Source organism: Apaloderma vittatum, unplaced genomic scaffold (assembly GCF_000703405.1).
Source record: "Apaloderma vittatum isolate BGI_N311 unplaced genomic scaffold, ASM70340v1 scaffold44780, whole genome shotgun sequence".
Taxonomy (NCBI): Eukaryota; Metazoa; Chordata; class Aves; order Trogoniformes; family Trogonidae; genus Apaloderma; species Apaloderma vittatum.
Genome location: NW_009694721.1, coordinates 15692 through 39546, shown reverse-complemented (window position 1 = coordinate 39546; position 23855 = coordinate 15692). Strand labels below are relative to the sequence as shown.

The 23855-nt window shown below is 43.8% G+C and overlaps 1 protein-coding gene across 1 annotated transcript; it reads right to left on the bottom strand.

Moving 5' to 3' along the window:
* Window positions 1-10215: 10215 nt before the first annotated feature.
* Window positions 10216-18386, bottom strand: LOC104273252 (fibroblast growth factor 12-like; the record flags this gene model as incomplete). Its single annotated transcript, XM_009868516.1, is given in 3 exon segments — window positions 10216-10319; window positions 18280-18345; window positions 18348-18386. Coding segments are annotated over 3 exon segments (209 nt in total), but the record flags the coding sequence as incomplete, so codon positions are not given.
* Window positions 18387-23855: the final 5469 nt, after the last annotated feature.

Sequence of the window (23855 nt, the reverse complement as noted above, 5' to 3'; positions counted from 1 at the left end):
TCCTGCTGGGGCAAGCAATAGCCCAGCATGGCCACTGTGCTTGTGGGAATGTCAGAATCAGGCTAAATCTTGCTCATCTCATTTAGCACGTGCCTAGAAAGTTGGACATTAGCCTTGTTCAAAATCCCCAAGGTCCTAGTTTCTTCTTTTCTATTCCATGCTTACAATGATTTAGTGGTGGAAGACAAAAGGCTATACAGGAGAATCATGCTGAGATTTCTATCTCAGAGGCTTTAGAGAGAAGCAGGCAATCTTTGTCCAGCTGCAGTAACTCCTCTGCAGTGCTCCAGACAGCATCTGGGAGCCTGTAAGGTGTGCATGCAATTCCCAAGTGCTGTTATCAATAATGCATTTGATGCACAGCCTTCAGAGCAGCTGACCCAAGAAAGTTTCTTACAAAGACAAGTCGATCCTTCAGTCTTCTCAGGAAGATAGCAGTAAGGGGATAGGAAGACTTACCATCATCATGCCATGTCTGATTTATGTCAAGAGGGCGTTCACATTTCAGAAAGCTTTTAACATGGGGCTGGTGCCTAGGTATGTATTTGGGCAATTAAAGAGTACATTGTAAATATTAAAATACTTTCAACTTTCTGGGATTTAGCTAACTTATAGAAAAGAGTTGTATGAAAGGCTACCATTGCTCCCAAGACACTGCTTCTCTGCACCCTCATAGTCTCTTTACTGCCTTCTTGATGGTGAGATGTCAAGCTACCAAATTAATTCGCAACTCATATGTGTGGCCAAGGGATTTACTGATTTTCGAGAGGGAAAATTAATATAATTTAGAAGTTTCAGGGCTTGTCAGGCTTTTCCACAGTATAGCAGTTACTTCTACACAGCAAAGGATGCAACTGTAGTTCATCAGCAGGGAAGAACGTCCCCTTTTTAATCAAGCAAGAGGTTTAGGGGAGGTCACAGGCATAAGCTGATGTCATGTCCACCCACCAAGATGAATCTTTTGGTCCGGGTATGTTGTCTGAAATACAACATACAACAGATTAAGAAAAGTGGTTAAGGAGAAGGAAGAAGGATGACAGGAACAAGGTGAAGAGCAGCAGCTGTTGGAAGGTGTAAGAACAGCAAAATGGCAAGCAGGTGCAATTAGTCCCTAGAGTAAAAGGTCAAGCACGTAACCTAACAGCAGGCAGAAAGGCGATGATACACCATAAAGGGATTAATGGGTAACACTCCAGCCATGATTACTTGGTTTCCTAGTCCTACGAGAAGTAGTCTACAAATGACTGCTGGTGCAGCAGAAATAGTTTCATTTAAACTTGTAAAGGCCAGGCCACAAGTCCAAACTCTGCTCTGAACCATCCCATCCAGGCTCAGCCTCCATCAAAGCAAGGATTTCTTCTTCCTATTCGTGACCCAGAAAAGGCCATGGCTTTACTACAGGAATTCTCAAAATCTCCCATTTCCTCATAACTCTGCATCCATGACTGTGCCCTATACCCCCACCCCACATTGTGAGGCAGGTGACCATTAGCCATGGGCAGGCTGGTTACGTACCCACCTCTCCTGGCACGGCAGCTGCTGCGAAGCAGGGCTTGAGTCCCGGGGCCAGACATCCCCTGCTCCGGCCCCAGAGCATTTGAGCTCAAGCTCTGGTTAACGTCTAAAACAACCCGCTCTGCAGAGGGCTCAGGTTAAAATAAAAGTTTTACTGTAATGGCAACGCCATAGTGTTATCATTTGGCTGAGGATCCCTAAAGAACGTGCCTGTCCCTATAGTGTTGGGTGGCAGCACCTCAAAACTCTTGTGGGTCTCAATCTTAGAGCCTCCTGTACTGTTCCTCCAGGAAAAAAAAAAAAATCTTGCAGCAGATATTCATTCATTCAAAAAATTTACAAATTAGATAATGTAATTAAACACCCCAGTAATAAACCATCCGCAGATCCAAAACAGCCATTTCCCCTCAGGGCTGACATTTTGAGCCTTCCAGAAGGACCAGGCGCATTTTTCAAATAAAGTCAGCCCCTGTGTAAAGTGGGTGCCGTAGGTAGGGAAGCGTGGGCTCTACCTTTCAGCCACCCTCGAACCCACGTGCCACAAGGCCCAGCCTCAACCAGCCCACACAGCAGACACACCTTGCAGGGCCTCTCTGGTGCACCTCGTACATCATGAGGCCAGACACGAGGACCGGGAGGCCTTGGAGTGGGTCCAAAGCTCTGTCTTGCCTGCCTGCCCTGCTGCCAGGATGCCTGTGGGCAACACTGTTAGCAGAGCCCCTCCGCTCCTGCCCGCTCGCGCACAGACTGCCGGCTCCTTGGCACGAGCGCGCCGGCCAGCCCACGCACTCCGCAGAGCCGAGCACGCTGTCAGCATGCAACACATCACAGCAGTGACTGGCTGCCAGTAGCATGAACAGACTCCTTCCACCTCACTCTTGGTTTCACACATGAATTCATGGTGAGAGAAGTTGGGTACATTTGGCGTTTCCCTGACAGTAAGGAGTGGCTCTTTCAGCTAAGATGCCAGAAAAGGCAACTGCTGGTGGCTGGCAATACCCAGGGCCCACATCCCTGTGGCACGGAAGACTGGGGAGCACAGACTCAGCAAAGCATCAAGGCATAATTTCAGCACTTTGCTGAACTAGATCTTGTATAAGCACATTTCAGGCCAGGCTCATAACTCCCACCAAGCATGTTTACCCCACCAATTTCAGAAGGCTCCTGTGAGGCACTGTGCCATGTAACTAAAGGAGCCAGAAGCCTGCCCGGTATCTTGGGATCTACGGTAACAAAAAGCTATGGGACTTGAACTCGGGTGCCATGATTCAGGGACTTCAAGAAAATTATTTTTGCTTTGCAAGTGCTTAGTCAGGACAGTATCCTTTCACAGGAAAGTGAGGATAGCTTAGGCTTCCATCCAGCCCTTTCTGCTACAGTACACTACATTCCCCACTGATTCAGCCATTCTGGCTTCAAACAGCCCAAGTACTTTGAATTTCTCTTCCATTGCCCTGGAAAACCGCATTACAGTTCAACAATGTTCCCCATTTTTAAAGCTTTCTGTCCCTTGGTTCTGGGTTATAATTACATGCATACAGTCAGTAAGGTTTTTTCTTGTGTTCCTTAGCCTATGACTGTTATATCTCCTGCTTTCGCTTCCAGAGCCACTAGTTACTGTTTGGCAAAGGCATACCATTCACTAGTTTTATTCATTCTATATCTGAGTTTGGTGTTATCAGAAAGTAGATCCAAATCTCCTCATTAGCAAACACCTGACTTCAGCCAAATATGTCCTCACTCAAAAGAACTCCTTGCTTTTTTTCACATCAGAGCCTTGGACCCAGGCGGGACAATGTTTGTCCTCCCTCCACCACCAAATAAAAGGTTAATATTAGTCCCACTGACACCCTTGATGTCCTAGAGTTTTGTCTCTGTTTCACTTGTGGAAAACAGAAAATGCCATTATTTATGGAAAAAACAGACACCAGATAAATGGCATTAAAAACAAGCAAAATAGGCTGGAGAGTTTGAGGAAAGGCAAAATATTAGCCCAGAGACACAAGAGAGATGCTCAGTTACTGTCTGCTCCTGCACTCCCCAACCAACAGGACGCAATGGGAACGCAATGAAGGAGACTTCTGCTGTGACTGCCTCTCCAGAGCAACATCTTCACAGTCAGCTTTCAGTTATGGTTTGCTGGGGTAAGTCCTCCACTCACACACCATTTCTGTTAACTAGGGGCTTCCCTGTACACTGTCCCATCCTCAGTCTAGATATTTCCTAGAGTTCCCTTCCAAAACTCAACTCAGATTTTGTGTTACCATCAACTGTTTTGCTTTAGCTTCATCATTTCTCCTACAGCGGTTAATTGATCACATACACCAGACGAGAGAAAAACGGGCAAGCTCTGTGCAGGCTACTGCTGCTTAGTACCTGCTCCAAAGACTTTGCCTACTTGCTCATCCAAGGTTAGTCCTGTATATTGGGCCTCAGAGACATCAGCAGAATGAACACTGTGCAGAAGATGGCAGCTACAACTGATTCATCTCCGTGATTTCTACTCTCACCTTCCTTACAATCTAGAGAAGCCTCTCCCCACCAATGTTCTACTCTCTTTCCCCTTCCACACTTCAACAACATCACATGGGATCAAACTACTCAACCAAAATCTAAATATTTTGGTCTGATTTTATTAGGAATAGTAAAGCAATATAAAATACCAAAATTCATTCAAAATGGGAATCTGTAACATTTCTTTGGGGAAGTGTCAAAATGAGATGAGTCAGCACCACTGGAGCATTTTTCCCCTATTTTTTTTCCAAACTGAAATTTCAGCAAAAGATCATAATGCATCTCAACACTGACAGACCACTGCTCAAACCCAGGAATGTCCCATGCCTACTCCTCCAGCTAGCGTGAGGTGGGGAATATCGCACATTCCTAAATATCCTGCACAACCAAGGCTAAGAGAAGTCACTTCTTATTGAAGCAGACTTATTCTTTACAATTTGCACTTTAATCATATAAGACAAGGAACAGCTAGCTCGGAAAACAGGATTAGATCCTGCTGTTACTGATTTTGTCTTCTGAACCACCTCTTGCTTAAATAGGCAAAAGCTAAGTCTGGTTTAACTCATTCTGGACATCAATATAAGGTGCAGAGCAGTTCCCTCCCTCCCACAGGAGTCTCACCATGATTCCGAGCTAAGAAAGTTCAGGGAATACGGGTCCCTTAACAGAATGCCAGATGGCAAACCTGTCCAAAAAGCATCGCAGGATTGCACTGTCCTGGCTCTCACTATCTGATGAGCAGTCCAGGTGGTCCTGCCAAGCGAGGTCATACCCATTGCTAGATCTTACAACATCCCAAATAACTCCTGAGCTGGTGTGGGTCAGCATGGGTCCTGCCCAACTCGCACTAGTCATCCACATGGGACATGGGAGCTCACTCCACAGAGTTGAAAGGAAAGCTGGACTGTTGAAGAGCTCCTGAGAACAAAGCAGAGAATGTGGGCAGTGGCACCTCACCAAGAGAAAAGGGACCACTTTGCTATTGATAGCTGTGTTTACAAGTTTCCATCCTACAAGGGGTGGCATGCCACGGTGCCCACCACGAGCTGTATTTTAGGAACGTTTGATGCAAGGCAGGAATCTATCCTCAGGGGCTAGCTCTCCTCAGCACAGCTGCTTCCCTGAACATCCATTTTGTTCCCTCCATATTTAGTAATAAGACAGGGGACAGGAGGAGTTTTATATCTTCCAGTTAATGCTTTCAGTCAGCGAGCCCCTTTAAAACAGCCAGCAAAGAAGAGAGGATACTCTGGAGGCAAATTAAAAGCACATCACATGGGGCTCCTGCTGTGTTTTGCCTTTGGAGATTTCTCTCTCTCTCCACTGACCTGGCGCCCTAATGAGGCATGTAAACCAGGGAATCCCCCCAGCAAGCGCGCTCACTTGCAAAGTTTGCAAAAGGAAAGATGTCCAGGGAGATGTCTGTACTTCTCACAGAATCAGCTAGCACCACTGGAGGTCAAATAGGAATTAAAGAAGTGACACTGGCAGGAACAGGTTCAACACCCCAAGTCTATCAGGGAAGAGAATACAGCATTATTGATTCCAGTCCCTGACCTTGAAATGATGTAAATAAGAGTATAGCAACCCTAGAGGAGTTGTAGCAAAATCATTATAGCATTGCAAGCAGATTAAAAAATACAGTTAATATACATACTTCCCCAGATGCTTGTTTATTATTATGCAAGACATGTTTATTATGCAAAATGACAGAGCAGGAAAAAAAAGCAGAGAAGAAAATGCAAAGACACACTGAGCTCTTAACGTGACTTGGATTTTTTCAATGCTGTTTAGAACCTTTTTTTATTGTCCATAATCATTCCCTTATTAGCTGGAATCTTTGAAGTGATCCAAGCTGTAGTTTCAGCATTTCAGACTCACAGGTTTATATGGTAAAATGATACTGAGCTCTCAAACGACCCAATTTTTCCCCTCTGTATTCTGTATCTCTGCTAGGGTTTTCTCAGTCTTTCCAATAAATTATGTATCACGATTTGCCGTTTCAAAAATAATTAGAACTTAAACAACAAGGAGTATCTGAGAGCAGTACATTTTAGAAGAGAAGTGTTATGCACTTGGGGCAAGACCAGTCCCAGCTGTAAAGTCACTGAATTATACATATTATTGCATTGAGAGCTGCAATTTCAGTGTACTTGGAGTGACTGGGTGGCCTGTGGAGGCTGTACAGCCCCAAAATGAGCATCTGCTCCAGGACAACCAGGTTGCCACTCAAGCAAAACACTTCCAGGCACTCCCCTCCCCATGCCCCTGTAAGCTGTTGCAGCAGGGATAACGGAGAGAAATCTGGGCACCAAGGAGAGAAACTTCACAGAGAAAGGTTCTACAGGAGTAGGAATTAATTTGGTAGTGGAACTATTAACTCCGGATAGAGACAGGAGAGCATGTTCTGTGTCCTCTCCCGTTACGATTAGGCTGTAAACTCACTGGAGCAGGACGTACCTCTTTATTCTGCATCTCTCTCTCCTCTGCAACAACCAGCATTTGGCCTCAGCTTCCCAAGTTCTAAGACAGTAAAAGTAATATCCACTGCCCTTCATTCGCTCTGTATACTTTTACTTTGGCATAAAATGCTAACAGTGGATCCTCAGGAGAGAGTCATGTCACTCCTCAGAGAGGATGCTGAAAAAAACCTTCATGCACCATCAGGGAATTTACAGTTGCTCCACATTATGAGAAACGGGAATGCACCAGTGACTCCACCAGCTTGTTAGGAAGACACATCTTGCATCTTACTGTCTGCAATGCCAGGTGCCTCAGACCAAGACCTGATTTTCTTGCCTACTAAGCACCTAATTTCCCAGCAGACCTCAGAGGTAGCAATAAGCTAGTCTGGGGAAAAAAAAATATAAATCAGGTACCTACTGTAAGTAAACAATGCACAAGTCAAACAGCTGCTTCCCAGACAAAGAGGCTTTCGCATCTAATGCATTTAGGCTTCTGAAGCTGGTTAGGGATCTATGGTTGGCTTCAACCCAGGCAACCCAACCCTACACTGTCCCTAGCCAGCCCTAACTGAACAGAAAAAGTAAGGAAACTCACTGCTGAAGGTACCACTGTGGTCAAAGATATAGGAGGGTCTTGCATGTTTCTACAAAGAGCCTTATCACCAAGTTTGGCTCTAGAGGACACCATTCAGCCCTGCTTTCAGGCTCATGGGCACCAGGAAGACTTTTTCCAAGGGCTGGTTATTCTAAAAACTCAATTCATTCAAGAGTCCATTGGCCCAAACTCAGGAGAAGCTGGCACAAACCATCTCTGAGACCAAGATGATAATAGGCTCTGGACTGATCCAGGGCAGAGGATGTCAGCCAAGGTCTCAGCTGATACACACAGATTAAATATCACCAAATAAACAAACCATCAGACAAAACCAGAACAAACCCACAGTGATGATGTGTTCAGTTACAGCCACAATTGGACTCAAGAGGAGAAAAAAAAAATACTAAATCCCTGGAAAGTCACATTTTATCTGAAAGCAGTCCCGGGTTTGAGGGTGTTATAAAAAGTCCTAGCAGGGCTAGGCCTGCAACAGAGAGCAGGGCAGGCAGCCAAGCAGCAGCAAAACTCCGTTTATCAACGATCCGTGTGAGTGAACACTATCTATGGAGAATATCGATCCATTTCTTTTTTTCACAAGTCCCTTCTCAGAAAAGAGTAGTGAAAAAACAAGTTTGTGCACAACACTGGCCCGAGACAGAGCAAAGCTGTAGTTTACGGTCTGCTAAGCACAAGAACAGGCATGATATGTCCTTTGGTATGCGCAGCAATCAGGTCTGGGCAGAATGGCCGGGGGCCCTGCTCACCCCAGAGAGGAACAGACTGTCAAGTCCTGCCAAAGCAATTCCCCAGCACAGTGTCTGAGACTGACACAGACATGCCAAATGTTGGCTTGGAGTAGGATCCTGGACCCACAATGGAAGCTGTAGCATTCAAAAGAGACTGCTTGGCCAGGCTAAGCTTTTCTCGGTCATATCCAGTTCTCTTATGAGACCCTGGTCTTATCCCTTGTCTTTGATGCTATGAGTTTCTTCCTGCTTCTAACAGGCTTTATCCACAAATTTAGTTTCTTTTCTTGCCTTGAGGTCTGCAACGTGAATTCATTGATTCACTGCTGTAAGACAGACACCAGTCAATGCAAGAAGAAAATCGTGTCCAGCACATTCCATCTCCCTAGAGAAGAGATGGGCCAGTAGTATCTATTTACTGCAAGCAGAAACCTTGGATCATGTTGATCAAACGAACAGTTTAACACTTATTAGTTCAGACAGAGCTGAATGCCGTCAAGCCATGGTATGTAATGAGGTCTACTTCATTAACCACTGGCCATCACAGTGCATCCTTTGCCGTCCCTGATTAACCTTCCTACTTAAGACAGGCACACTTGCTGAGAATAAGCAGGCCCCATTAAACCACTCACCTGAATATCTGTATGATCTGGTACCTTTTAGGACACTTCATGACTATCAGATTTCCCGGACACACAGTCCTCCCGCTGCCCACTGCCTCTTGTTACATCCCTATACCCTTTATATTGTCTCACTACTCCTAACAAGAGATACTTTTCCTCTGCATCATCTCTAATTTCTCAGCAGTCACTGTCATGTTTCCAACTCTGCATTTCTTTTGTCTGAGCCTCACACCTTTCCCTACCTTGCACTATTTTATTTTCAGAAGAAATGCTAACTCCTCATTGCTCAAAGAGACATCCCCCCCACAGGCTGGATGTGGCTCCATGACACACCTTGCTTTCCTGTAGTCCTCATTTAGAGGGCATGGGTGATATGAGGAGCCCCAGCACCAGGCCAGGACACTTTATGCCCAGCGCTGCACTAACACAGGGGAAAACATCAGTTCAGACTCCCCTGACTGTGTGCCTGGGGGGAAGAACATCCTCAGCACAGTGTAGTACTGTGTTATTGTATTGTCTCTAGGACTCTAATAGCTTTACAAAAAGAGGAAGTTTTCATTGTTAGTAAACTGATGTAATTTATTTAGAAGCAGTCATTTATGTTTACTGGGCTATGAAAGAACAGGAAGCGTCTGGCATCCACAGAGATCCAGATTGATCTCTCTGTCTCTTCTTGACATGCAGCCAGTTTTGAGACCTCTCTTGCCAGGCATACTAACACATCCACTTGCCGTTTTCTACCTTGAGCTGATGCGGAGACAGAGTTTTGTTGCCTTCTGAGGGAAAGGGGGAAATCCTTACCGTGTGAGTGGTTTAAAACAGTCCAGGAACAAAGATGGATGGCAAGAGTTAATAAAATTGCATAAGATCAACTCAAACTGTTTTCCTTTCACTGGTCCTATCTCCATTCTCACGTTTTAAAGTAAATGCCTAGCCAAGAGCAGAATCGCTGCACTGTAAATTTACACAAAGACAGCTGAGATTAGAATCTCAGCTATACACTTTAAAGATATCATAACCACAGAAATGAGAAGTGTTATTAACTATCACTTTTGACTATGTAGAACTAGAGCAAAGTTATTTGAAGAATAAAAAATTCTGGCAAAGGACCTGCCATATTTAATAAATCACTGAATCAATTATTCACTGTGAAAATCAATTACTACTTCAAATGAGAATCTTATGAATAACCTCATGCCCTTTCATGCCATCTAAGAAAGTTATAGTGGAATTAGTCAGTAAAAAATGCCTCACTTATCTTTTATATGCATTAAAAAGACCACACAAATACAAGGAAATTCTGCCAACAGAATAGTCCAGAACCGTTTTAATGAAGTCAGAGTATTGCTGTGGATTTACACTGCAGGCAAAAGCAGAGTATGACCCATCAGGGTACCACCTATGATCAGTTATCTGGGCATAATTCAGAAGTAATTCCATTCAGTCCATGCAATTTCACAAACGTGAAACCGGAACTTAACTAGCCAACCACACAACCTCCTTTATGATGTGACCTACATTAAGTAACTATTTAAAGGAACACAAAGTGTATCTTCACAGGTCAGAAGATAACTGCCACAAATCTCCGTGGAGATAAGTGAATATTGCATGGCCTTGCAGCAACTCCCCCCTTCCTGCTTTGAAAGTTTGCTGATACGTGACCATTTTCAGAAAAAGCTGCAAGTCTCAACGCAGTCTCTTCCCTCCCGCCTTCAAAACCAAACCACTCCAGGCACCCAACAGTGCAAAGTACTTACTGAGCTGTAGAGATATCCTTCAGCATTCATGGCAACGTACAAACCTGCCTTCACCCCTTGGATTGCCACCACGCGAAGACCCACAGGAATTAGATTGAAAAGGGCTGTGGAAGGAAAAGGAAAGGTTATGGAGACATCATGCTGTGTGGCCACTTCTGCTTCTTACCCCGGGGCCAGCCCACCCCACTGACTTTTAACAAAAGATACTGGACTAGAATCAGAAGACCTGCTTCTAGCTACAGGAAAGGTCTGTAGCATGTGGCTGCCTCCCAGAAGCCTTAACATACCCATCAGTCTGTCTGATCACTGCCTTTGCAGTGCCAAGGGCTCATACATGCAGTCAAACTAGCACATCTCAGCAGCTTTCCGTGGGCCAGCTGAACTGTAGTAATGACACACAAACACATCTTTGCCCATGGCAAAGATGACAACACAGTTTAGTTCTGAAACAGATTTAAGCCTAGTCATACTTTCTTGCATTTGCCATATGCTAAGAGTATACAGACAGCGACCATGGCCAGAAGGATGCTAATTAACTTGACGGTGTGTCTACCCCTGTGGTCTCTGCTGTCAAGAGAATGAAGAAACTCCAAAAGAGATAGTGTTCCAGGACCTGAGCACCACTCCTCATTCACAAGTAGCACTAGACAGGACAAAAAAATCTTTCAGTATTCGATTTTACTGCAATTTTATTTATTAAAGCACTGCAATCACTTCCTCCCAGTTAATTACTTTGTTGCTTGATTCCAAGTAAACCCGGTGTGTCATTAAAAGACCTTTGCCCTGCGCATATACATTTGTGTACTGTCAGGCTCTCGCTACACTTCTAACAGCATGGGCTCAAAGAAGGCAGGACTGTCAGCATTGATAGAATGAGCGCTGAGGCATTACCATGGTTTTGTTTCCACTGAGATTTACAGGACAAGAGTATCCAGATGTTGTAGAACACCTTGTGCTTCAGTTTATAGAGCTAACTAGGCCTTGTCCCAGGGAGCTCAGGATATGGCAAGATGGGAAGAGGGTTGGGCAGAAATGTGAGGACAAACACACTGGAAATACTTCACTCAAGGTCTCTTCCCATACAACTGCCCTTGAACAAGAATATTCTGGTCTGGTTCCTTAGTCATGAGCTCAGACCGCCCCTTCCACATTTGTGAAGCATTTCTCATGGCTTTGTAACACACTCACTTATTTGCAAAAGCCTGCTTGAAACTTCTTGAGAGCTTTGGGGTGTTCAAATTAGCCCAGGGGACACCTGTGAATGGGCAGAGTGCAAAGGAAAGACTGAGTGACAGCACGCAGTGAAACATTCCCATTTTCCAGCTGACCGTTAAAGACATCATCCTCTAGCTGATTCATTTTATAGATCATTTACAAAGTTTTATGCCTGACATCACTCTGGAGCAAACACAGCACAAAGGGGTCTTCATGTAACAGTAGTAGGAGAAGCAGTTCTTCCCTTTTCTCTGTGTCATTTCCAAACCTGTCCTTTCTAGGAGACAGGTACCACTTGATTTAACATCAGCCCTGAAGGATAAAGCAGCTTTGCTGAAATGGACTATTCAAAATGCTACAGCACCTCAGGCCAGGCTAGTGTTAATCCTGGTATGACAGGAGGTAATTGAGACCACCTCAACCTCCTCCCCCATCTCAAAAAGACTGGTTAGATTTGCATGGGCAAGGTATCACACGGATTTAACTCAACCACAAGATGCTTCCCAAGAACCTCTCTCATGTACAGCCTGTGAATTACTGCAGAGGGGAGGAGACAGAATGTGTTTAGATTCCTTTCCTAAGAAAAAAAAAAAAATCAAAACACAGCCAACATGGAGAGAAAGGAGGAGAAACAAAACAAACAAAAAACCAAACAAACCCACAAAACAAAATGAAACTTTGGCTTAATTCTTTCCTTGTAGCCAGTGGTTCAGACTACAGAGTCTGAACCAAAGTCCCAGGATTTGCACAATTTCTGAGACAAAGCAGAGCCCAAAGGGTGAGAAATGTAATGAGAAACTAGTTACATTCAGCCTGAACTCTTGGTAGATTTGCTACAAGGTCAGAGGTGAATACCTTTTCAGAAGCAAAAGCTGAAAAACACACAATAAACAGAACGCCACTTTGTTCAAGGTATCTGACAAGTGCCTCATCTGAGCTGGTTTCAGGGTTGTATCCAAAAAGGGATTCATCAGTCCCAGTTTCACATGAATGCTCTTTTTCCTCACGCAATTCCCAAGGAAGATTGGATGGCTCTCCTCAGTGAGCTGCCTAAAGGAAGGCACCTCAAGCCTAGTGAGAAGAAATCTCTTCTCAGCCCCTTTTCATGCTTTTAAGCATGATATTCATTAAAAGAGCAAACCATGTGCTGAAGTCTTGCCAAATCCAGTGCATGTGTTTGTGATTTTGTGGGAGGACATACACAGCAAATGAAGCCTGGGTATTGGTCTGGGAACAACTGGAGTCAAGGACACCGCTAGTCTGATACTGTCCCCAGGTGAGACAAACATAACCCAGTGTGGCTACTCAGCATTAAACAGCTGCATCATAGCAGAGTTATACCATCGAAAAGCTCACTAACCAAAGCAAGCTTGTATTTCTATCACTTTCTCGCTACCATGAAGGTCTAAAACCCCCTGCAATTAACAAGTCTATTTATAAGCAATTCCCCTTTCCTAATTTCTTCCCCCACTGAAAAATGGAGCATATTACTGCTAATAATGAAACAAAATGGGCATCATCATTCATTCCCTACAGTCAATTTGTCTTGCATAAAAAACTTGTGACAGGCCATTCAAAACATTCATTAGGCAGCAAGGTGATAATACGCAGAATTAGCGAGTGAGAAGTTCCACTTGGAAGCACTCAAACAGCTCCAAATTTCTCTTTTCACTACACATGCTAAGGGAGCACAAGAACAATCCTGCCTGGCCTCATGTTACGGTACCAAGACCACTGCCAGATCCCAAGCTCTTTGGGACCTGACTGCAAGCCATGGGAGCAAAACCCACAATCCCGGCTTTTAGGCATAGCAGAGCATCTCCTGCAACACAGTGCCGAGCAGGGCAGCAAGCAGGCAGGCAAGCAGGAGGACATGCATCTAACATAGCTCACTGGCAGTCAAAGAAGTTTTCGGAAGCAAATGTTTTCCTGTTAAAAAATTGGTTTGGGTCAATCAAGACTTCGTAAATTCTCAGAACTGTTTCTGCACTCAAATCTAGAATTATCTTTGAAGAAGTTGAATCCTTTTATTCTAATGCTTTCAAATAAATATTTAATCTTGTTTAGAACAGATTTAAAAGCTTACAAGCTTTATTGTAAGAATGTAGAAACATAGAAGGGGGAAGCTCTCAACCAATCTTGCGAGCAAGGTGTCTCATTTTTTGTCAGGAAAAAAAAATCTGGCTAACATGAAACTGCAGATTTAGATGGAGAAAAGGACTAGCTGTGGTAGAGTAGGATTGGACTTAAGGTGGCAAAAAAATTTAACAAATGCTTTTAAAGCTCTTTCTCTACTGCAAATGGTAGATTTTTCTATGCCATCTGCAACTACATGAAAAAGACATTTTTTTTTTAGTTCATGGGCAGAAGAAAAAAAAATCAGACATTGAATATTTCTGCCTATATTACTTCTCTACATCTCACCATTTTTAGCCATCAGTAGATTTATTTCTGACCCTGCTTATTGATGATACGATTTGTAGCATGCTCCAGTCTTAAACCCTTCGGTCACAAGTATGTTGCTCACTTACATTATGGCAGTTTATCAGCTGCGTAATGTTTTTAAAATCTGATCGCATACTTAGCTATGGGTCTAGGATAACTTATTTACAGAAATGGAAGAGTAAGGCAAGAAATGCCACATAAGACATGGTCTCTATGCTCAGCTGATTTACGCAGCAGTAAGTCAGAGAAGCTAGACTAATTTATATCAGGTGATTTGTTCTGGAGCAAAACATTTGTGCTGCACATGAATAAGGAAGGACTAAAGGAGGATGCAACAGGCAGCAGCAGCAGCCTTGGTGCATGACAAGATGTGGAGGTTTAAGATCTGGAGGAAAGTGAGGAAGGCTGCTAAGAGGCTGTGGTACAACATGCAAGAGAAGAAACAGAGAACTGAGTTTGCTTAGCTCAAAGAAGGGAAAGTCAGAGATAGGCTCTTCTCAGTGAAATGCAATGAAAGGACAAGAGACACCACACAAAAGACTCAGAAATTTTTTTAGTAGATATAAAGAAAATTCCCTACAACAAGACTAGTGCAGCACTGGAATCAGAGAGGTTATGAAGCTATGGAAAAACTTGTTCCTGGAGACATCTGAAACAATTAGACATGGCTCTGTACAGATGAAGATAACCCAGCTCCAAATAGGATGTTGGACCTTGAGAGGTTTCACCAGTCTTACTCTTTTTGTGGTTCTGGCTGGAAAGCCCCAAACAACATCCTAGATATACTGAGCAGTTTCCACCTGGTCAGCACAATTGACCTGTCCTTTATGAACCATCCATTTGCTGAGGCTTTTCAGGCATTCAGCAGAGTTATGCTGGCAAATAAAGTCAGTTGCTCTCACAAAGAAGGGGCCTTAACCTTCTCAGCCCCCAAAAAAGCAACAATGATTCAAGCACCTACAGCAAGTCAGCTCTGAAAGACCATCTGAGATCAGTGGAGCTGGAAAGAACAGATACTGCCCCAAATTCGGGTTCGCATATAACTTTACTAAGAACACAAGCAAGGACCTCATACACCATTTAATTGCACTACAATTAAAGAAAATTCTTCATATATGCCAATACAAGTAGGCAGAGAATCTCTCTTCTTGCTTACATTAAGATGGCGTGACTTTAACTGCATGGTATAAGGAACAGATGTCCCAAGTGCTGTTTCGAGGGAAGCTGGCAAGATGCCCATTCAAAAGCCATTAGAACTTGGCTTCTGGGTTTTTCTTTAAGTGAGAGGAGGTGGAAAATAAATGCCATCAGCCTCTCAAGAGCACACATAAAATGGTCACCAGATAATTAATTTAAAAATGCTTAAATATTAGCAGTTCCTCTTATATAAATGTCTGGTATTTTATTAGAACTTTTAATTGCATCAGACATATCTGAGGGACATGTCGTGTCATTTTAAATGTTTATTTTGCCAAAGTAAACCAACCTAATGTAATTCCATGAAAATTAAACTTCCTTTCATAAAGTTAATTTGAATAATCAGTGTGTGGCTACAGAACAGAGAGTGATGTATGGAACACAGTGTTTCACCACATATTTAACTGTGCTAAGATGGCTTCTGCATGGAGAATAAATGGTCACCCAGGGTGGGAAGGATGCTGCTGTGGCCATCAGGATTGCCCTTCTCTGCCAGCGGATGTGAGTTAACCAACCACTCTCTAGGAATATTATCTATCTAGTCTTTGAAGAGTTTTGCCCTTGAACGGACTTCTGACTAGCTGGTCAGGAATCTTCTGGAAAAATATTTTAAAACAGAGAATATCAGTGAGGTAATTCTGTAAGCTGTTCACTTAGACAAGCAAGTTTTGACTTTTGTCTGTTAAAGGTTGAGATGTTTGACTATTTTTTTCCTTTTGTATTCCTCCAGTGTGCTTTATTTTGTCATTTCCAAAGTGAAACGTGTTATTTTGTTTTAAAGCTATAACTGGAAGGTTCATATATTTAAAAATGTTGACTCAAACTTAAGATTTAAAGGAGAGCACGTGAGTAAAAAAAATACAAAACACAAAACAAAACAAACCTGAATAAAGCATATTCTTCATTTCATTTTCAGGTTAGATTTTTTCCACTTTAGATAACCCCTGAGATCAGGCAAATTCTTTGGCTTCAGCCTTCTCTCAAAAACTCCACTGAACTTTCCAACACAGCCCATGACTTTGAGCGAGTGGCTTGGCACACTTCAGCTAGATGTCTCCTGTCCCACCAAGCTGCCAAGGCAGGGCCGCTATCTCTCCAAGTAAACTGACACTCCAGAAGCACCCTTCGGCATATCTAATTCCAATTAAGAAGACTGTGTAGAAGCGTCTCACAAGTACTCAACACCTTGCCAAACCGATCTCTAACGGGGTACAAGAGCTGTTTGGGCAACTGGGGCCCAACCTCAGCCATGGCTACTCAGGAGGTTCCAATACACCACTAAAGGGCAGCCAGCAGCAGCTTCCCTCATCTCCTCTGCCAGCCTGAAATACTGTACAACTGCTCTTACAATTTATTCTCCTCTGCTGTTTACCTAAATTCATCCCTGCTTCCATTTAAGCCCATTACTTTGTTGTTCAGTCTTCACTGATAGATGAGGGTAATGAATCCCTGTCATCTCCAGCAGCTCTTCTCACGTTGGTGACAAATAGGCCTCCAAAGGGATTTTCTGCAGATTGAGAACACCCTATGTCTTTCTTTAAGAAAAAGCAGCTAATACACCCCAACACAGGGTCATTACCCACTAAAGCCCACTGAACTCATCCCATGTGTTGATGTCTGCCTAATTAAACCACAAGGCCAGGCTCTTGTAAGAAGAGACCTTCTCAGTCTCTTAGAGAGGAAAAGCGTGTGTGTGGAGGTCCACAGATTCTCCTGCTCCAACATAAATTAAAAGCTGTGTCATTTCAATTTGTGGCATTTCATTTGTTCAACATCAGCTTGTGAAAAATGGGACTAACAGCTGACGTTCACAACTGCTACAGGCCAAGTTTCTGGTGAACGCAGCCCCTTGGGACATTTCACAAGGGCTTTACCAGCCTCCCTCCATTTCAGATGCCATCTTCTGAATCTTCCGAAAGCTCCTCTCGTGCATGGACCCAAGCCCTCAGTGAGCTGCAGCAGAGCACTCCCACCACACACACCAGTCCTGCCAAAACGCTCTGCCAGCTTGGGGCTGGGGCAAACACCATGGATGCAGGACTGCAGCCACCCTGCACCCTTGTCCAAGCACATATTCAGAGGGCAACATCAACACCCTGCTACGTGTGCTGCATCACTGGAGAGACCCCTTGCCTGCAGCTCAGGCCCTGCCTTCCTGAATGAAGGATACCTTTGATCCGGCTAGGAGCTTCTTTGACTTAGAACAAGATTTGTCTCCATATTAAGTAGGTTTCTCCTAACAAGAAGTTTGATTCCATCAATCCTACCACAGAGACAAACTTCTGTTCATGTCTAATACTGCCTGGGAAGGCACCTTTCACACTGGACAGGCTTAGATATGATGTCCCTTCACCAGTGGCGTGGGGAGCTTCAAATTGACATAAGATGACACAAATCAAGACTTGAGTCCTACTCTGTTGATGCAGTTTGTGGCACCAAGGATCTGAACTGCCCACTCAAAGCATCAATCTGACACCTATGAAATGAACAGATGCTGTAGAAAATATCCTGCACCTTTTTTGGCCTTTTGAGGAGTTTTGTTATTGACAAACTACTTCTTTTGCAAAAGGAAAATTTGCTACTGCTTTGTATTCGTTTAAACCAATATGGCCCTGCACATGAACATAGTTTTTAAATCTCCACAGCTCTGCTACACTTTGCTGTCCTTTGGCTGGAGAGCATGAACCCAATCCCTTTGAACAAGGTTTTGGAAGATGACCCCCTTTGTAAAGGTCATTTGATATCCTCATGCTTTACAGTAGCCTCGAAGTATGAGGCTTTAGAGAACAGCTGGTTTTCTCCAGCCTGGAAATTCCTGATGCTTGCGGAATTTTTCAGGATAAAAAAGTGAAAATAATTTTCTCCTCTTCTCCTTGGAGAGAGAATTCCCCATATCCTTTACCCACGTGGCATGTGTATAAATATAAATCTCCTTTCTCTTCTGGCAGCAATTCAAATCATGGGTTTTATTCTCCACCCCACCCAGATGGCAGTTACAGAATCGGAGCAGGAGGGAAGAACATCGGAGAGGAAACATATGAAATTACACAGGGAAGATTTAAAGGGGAAGGACAGATAGAAAAATATGCAGAAAACAGCTGGCTTTTTCCTAATTTGATCTTTTCAAAAATAAAGCTCCACAAGTGAGACCCACTAGGTGATGCATTTGATTGTAATTGAGTTGCAAAATAGGCTAATTTTTCTTACTGTAGTCACTGTTTTCGTCCTTGGTCCCATCAATTGTGCCATCTGGGTGCATCTGCAGGAAATATTTTTTTTGAATAACCTTGTCACAATTCCTTTCAGCTGGGGTTCTGCAAAAAAATAATAAAAATAATTATTAGATATACCAGTCGCAAGAGACCCAATTTGCTTGGCCCCCATTAAGCCCTGAGTAAATGTAGAAGCGCTTGGCAGGTAAGACAGCTTTCTGCTATTCCTTTCGAGATTGTTGTAAAATATTCATATATACATAAACTTACAGGCATATAAAATTGAGATCAGGTGAGCAGGTAAAATGCAACGCATAGTTGGTGCAGCAGAAAGTAACAGATTTACGGAACATTGCTTCACTGAAAGTTACCTACCAAATGAAAGTCTTTAGACAGCTTATGTATTCTGGATATGTCACTCGTTCAGAAGAGTATTTGCTAGTAGTGTTGCAAAGAACTTGCATATTGTTTCTTATTCTGCCTGTGAAGCCAACTACCTTGCTTTCTGTATGGTTGATTCACTATTGTGCAGTTCCAGTGTTTTGTCAGAGAAAAACCTATTTAAATTGCTGGTATAACAGTGGTGTAAAACCAAAGTAACCGAGTGCTGAATCAGGCTGCATGAGTCCAACTGTGTGGGACTCTGGCAGCAAAATTCTGAAAGGAACAGATGCAAAACACCTCCAAGGCATTTATGGGCATCTTAAAATGCCTGTGTTTTAAAATCCTGCATGTTCCTTCCTCCCAAAACACATACTCTGGTAGATAAGAATCATTGTTTGCCTCTAGCAGGGTCTTTTCCCAGCCCCTGTACATCATGGGCCAGTCATGGACAGGCTGGGGGCTTGCCTACTCTCCCTGCAACATTTTATAGCTGTGCTGAAGAGGAAAAAGAAAACATGGAAAAACTAGAAACAATTTGAACTTCACATGGCAGAGGTCTGCAGCATTACCATCTGTCTCCCCGCCATTGCACCAGTTAAACATGATCAAAAATAAAGTCAATTCTAATCATGCGAGTCTTACAATTTGTCACAGGCACTGCTTCTGGAAAGCAAGCTATCTGGCTACACATGAACAGGCACTAGCTGGATGGCAGAGATTTTCCCTGCATGACAGAAGTTTGCAGTTTTAAGTGACCACCCACCAAAAGTAAATAAACAAGACCTAGTTATTGCTGGCTTAATAGACAGGAAAAAGTCCAGTGTAGCATATCAAAAAAATCTCGTCAGCCTCCCGTCTTTCACGCCTCTAGTGAGGCTGTTTAATAAGCCGTAATTGTTACATAATTCCGGTCACGTTGTGTGTTAAGTGTTTCCATTAGGAGCCCCCATCTCTAATGATTTTGCACCGCGCTGCACAACTTCCCTGGGAGGACGGCACCGTCAGCCTGCGCTTGGCACCGGCAAACCCCCAGCAGCACGCAGGGACCTCAGAGGCAGGCAGGCTGCAGGTGAGAAGGACTTCAGCTTCAGCAACCTCTCCGCCAGCCTAGGGGGAGTCAGGTACTACTTAGCATGTACAAAATCCACTGAATAAGTCAGTATCAGCTGGTTTCTATGCTGCCTTTAAAAAAGTGATTTCATAGACTGCAGGCAGGCTGTTTCCCAGCAAGACTCCATTCTGGGACAGTAAATAAATACTATTGTATTGGCCATCTACTAAGTGCTAATGTCAGTAAATCCAATATATGTCAGATTCAGATTTAGATTGAGCTAAGTGTTTTCCTTGCCTCTTACCAAGATGAGGTATTTAGTTTCTTGAATGCAGAAGCTTCATTTAACTTACTTTTCTAACAAGGACATCAAAACTAGAAGAAATGAAAAACTATTCTCAGACACAGATGACTGCACCACCCTCCTCAAGCCTGTCCCCTTCCTGCCTTTTATCTAATACTACAATAGTAAAGGCACTAATAGGCACTCTGATACGTCAGACCTACATCTGAGTCCCTGAATGAGTCTTAGCCTCATTTTTATTCTCTGGTTAAATTTTAACATTTAAATACTTGGCATGAAATGGAATAGCCCCCAGCAGGGGAGATTCAGAAGATGCTCCTGCAGCCTGAGGCTTTCTGTGTGTTGAGTAAAGAGGGAAATTTTGTCTTAAAGTCCCTCAAGGATAAGAGGAGGGAAGATGCAAAACAACCCTGACTTTTTGCCCTTTCTTGGGAAGACAATTTAGCTACAGGATAGAAGGACCTTCTTTGGGGTGCAAACTACACTTCGATCATGGATATCACTTCTGAACAACATGAAAACCTCTTCCACTTTTACTAAATAGCCTACCAGGGAAAATATAGAGCAAATCTGTTCATTGTTAGGACCTTCATGTCATTTCTAGCAGTTTATTGGAACAGCACCCAAGATCCCCTGAGGCCCTCCTGCATCTTTGCTATAGATACAAACACGGTTGCACCAGAAGGCCAAGTGTCACCATAGTAAAACACAGGGTAAAGCCCAGGGGTGCCTCTTTGTTACTGATCTGACAAACAGTATCAGGTCTGATTCAAGCTTTAACAACTGTCCTCTTCACAATCCCAGGCTGTTCTGAGTCAATGCCCACCTAGGGACAGGAAGCAGAGCAGAAATCTTATTTTACATGTGCTTTTTTTTTCCCTGACCTGACCTGGTTTTGCTGAAGTTTGAGGCTCATGCCCATACTCAAAGGGAGCAAAGCAAAGAGCTCTCAGCCATACACAAAAGCATTACATTCCTCCTGGCCCTAACGCAGTCTGACAGCAGCAGTGTTCCTGTCTCTCTTCGCTGCACAAATACTCTTCTGCAGGAGCATCCCCGCTCCCAAGACTCATTTAGGATGCCCTGCAGCGCCAGCAAACAAATGCCTTTTCCGGACACCAAAGGGTCAGAAAGCAATTTGGAGACATACAAGATCTCTCCTTTCCCATTTTCTGCATTTCCTTGGGTGTCTCCACAGGAGAGAAGCACTCGTGAGCAGCTGCACCTTTGGGTACCTATCTGAACTAAATACCAAAGCAGCGTAGGTATGTGCACAGCCAGCACCCAGTTCTCTCTTCTAACACAGAGCACAGTGCAGGACCCAGGAGGGAGCTGCCTAGGGAACAGGGGATTTCTCTCACCTAGTACAGCCATCTCTATACCCGAACTGGGTTTGCTTTGCATTCCAAAAATCAACAGGCAAGCCAGACCAGGCCCATAGGGTCCTGACACCACCTGCATGTCTCCACTGACTGCAGAGAGACCAGCCCAAGCACTAACAGCTACACTACTGACAACAGCCAGCAAAGTACCTGCTTCCTACCGGGGATCATGTCTGGGCATGAAGAGGGATATTGGGATTTGTCATTCATACAGCAAGCAGTGTGGCTGGGAGGCCTACAGACAAAATTTTAGGTGAAGGCATCTTTTAACAAGGAACAAGGATTACCCATCTTTCTCCCCAAAGCTCACTACAGAGTTATTACCTGAAGTGGGAATTGTATAATCACAGGACAGGATTTTTCCTGCTAGCCCAGAGGCAAAGTTTGACACATGACTTAAAAAGACTCCTGACTTTTGTCATATCATATATTTTAACATCACTTTCTTCAATCTACAGAGCAGTTTTACCAGTCTTTGGTATCACAGCACTGCTATCCCTTATGCTGCAGCAGTCATGCTGAAAAGCTGCTTAACGAAAAATCTCAAAACCAATAGGTCTTCTCGTCAATTAAGGGTGGTCGGATACCCTGATAAATCAGAACAGAAGGCAGAAAAACAGTGAAGTAGACTGAGAATTTTACACAGTATTGCAATGCAAAAAAAAAGGCAGAGAACAACCCTTTCCAGCAGGAAATATTCCCGGTGCTTATTGGAGCAGTAAGGGAAAAAATTAAAATCCCCCAACCTGGCTATTTTTGTTTAAAGTTCCCTCAACAATACTGCTCCAGACTACAATAAATAAGAGAAAAAAAGCAAACCATATAAAAAACAAACAAACAAAAATGCAGCACAGATAAGCACAAACCCTGCCATGAGCATCCTCCTTCCCTAATGTACAAAATTTACTAGGTATCAAACTCAAACTTACTCTCTAGCCTCATCCTTGTATAGCAAGGACTTGCATCCTCTTGCTTTTAAAGGAGCAATACTGCGTAAGGTACTTGGGATAAACGCATTCCTCCCACTCAGGCTCATCTGTACACTTTTCTGTTCTGCTGTAGGAGGAGCTCTCCCTGTAGAAACAGAACTGAACTCATATGGGCAAGACTTCAGCACCAACAGCATTTCCCTAAACACGAAGTCAAGTACTCCTGATAGGATTTAATAAAGTTATGATTCCTTTGATTCCAAAGCACCAACTAAACACAAGAGATTTCTATGCAGTATGCATTTCCAGTGCAGACCCTGTCCTCTCTGTGTTCCCATGCAATAAACAAATGGATATTTTTACCTTTAATTTACAAGCAGTACTGTTATACTTCAGGTTGCTTACTTTAAAGAGCCTGTTTTTGTTGCTCACACACAGCTGTTCAGGGCTGGGAGGTGCTGGAGAAAGCTCAGTGAACCACTCTCCTTATGCAGATGCAGGGAGCCCAAATCCCTCAAGCACAGTGCTTTCAGAAGACACAGGAAAAAAGCCCATGCCTAGGAAGCATCCCCAATTGGCATAGTCACAGTGCAGAAAAAACCAGTAAAAGTAACACAAAGGAAGAGCTAAGCCATGGCTCTGTTCCTGGCCTGCAACACCTGCCAGGGTAGGAGTTTTCCTGAGAGTGAAGATATGGTTCCCAGCTCAGAACCCTCCTTAGAAATCCAGCAGCCAATAAACTGCAGAGCCTCTGAAGGGCACCCTGCTTGCTTGCCTTTCCACAGGCCAAGCTCACTACTTCTCCTTGCCCTGCCTTCAACTTTCTAAACCCTTTGACACAGCTGAGACTAACTAAATCACGATCCGATCTCCTTGTCTCTACTTATATGGTAATGTGATGATGCTATTATTCATTTCAGCTGTCCTGATGCTGAGCCTTAAAGTCATCTCAGTTCACCACCAGCTGATGTGCTTCCTGCCTTATTGTACAGGGATTTTCAGTCTCCTGGGGCTTGCCAAGGACATGACAGTTGCAGGGTGCTCACACATACTTTGATCTCCAGGGACATGCTCACAGAAAGTCAGGGAATCAAGCTCAAATCAGCTGTTCTGCAGTCACATCCCTCACCCTCAAACCACAGGCATTGCTGAAGGCATTTGCTGTGCGCTATGAGATAAAAAGCAAGAGCTCTGGCAGGGACACTGGCAGAAATGCTTCTTACCGGAAATATCATTGGCTTTTTACTGACCTTTTCTTTTTGTTCTGGTATTTAAGGTGAATACAGAGCTCACCTCAGGAACTGGAAAACGGAGAACACACAAGCAGAATAACTCCCCTTAAGGCAGAGAGGAGCTATGAGGTTATGCACCAACGCTGCATTCAGCGAAGCCCCACCGACGGTGGGCTCTTGCTTCTTCCCATCAGCAAAGGAGCAACACAAACACGATCTGGCCATATGCAGCAGTGCAAACCCCTGGGTGAGGAACCCTATGCTCTATCGAGCACTGTAGGGTAGCTCA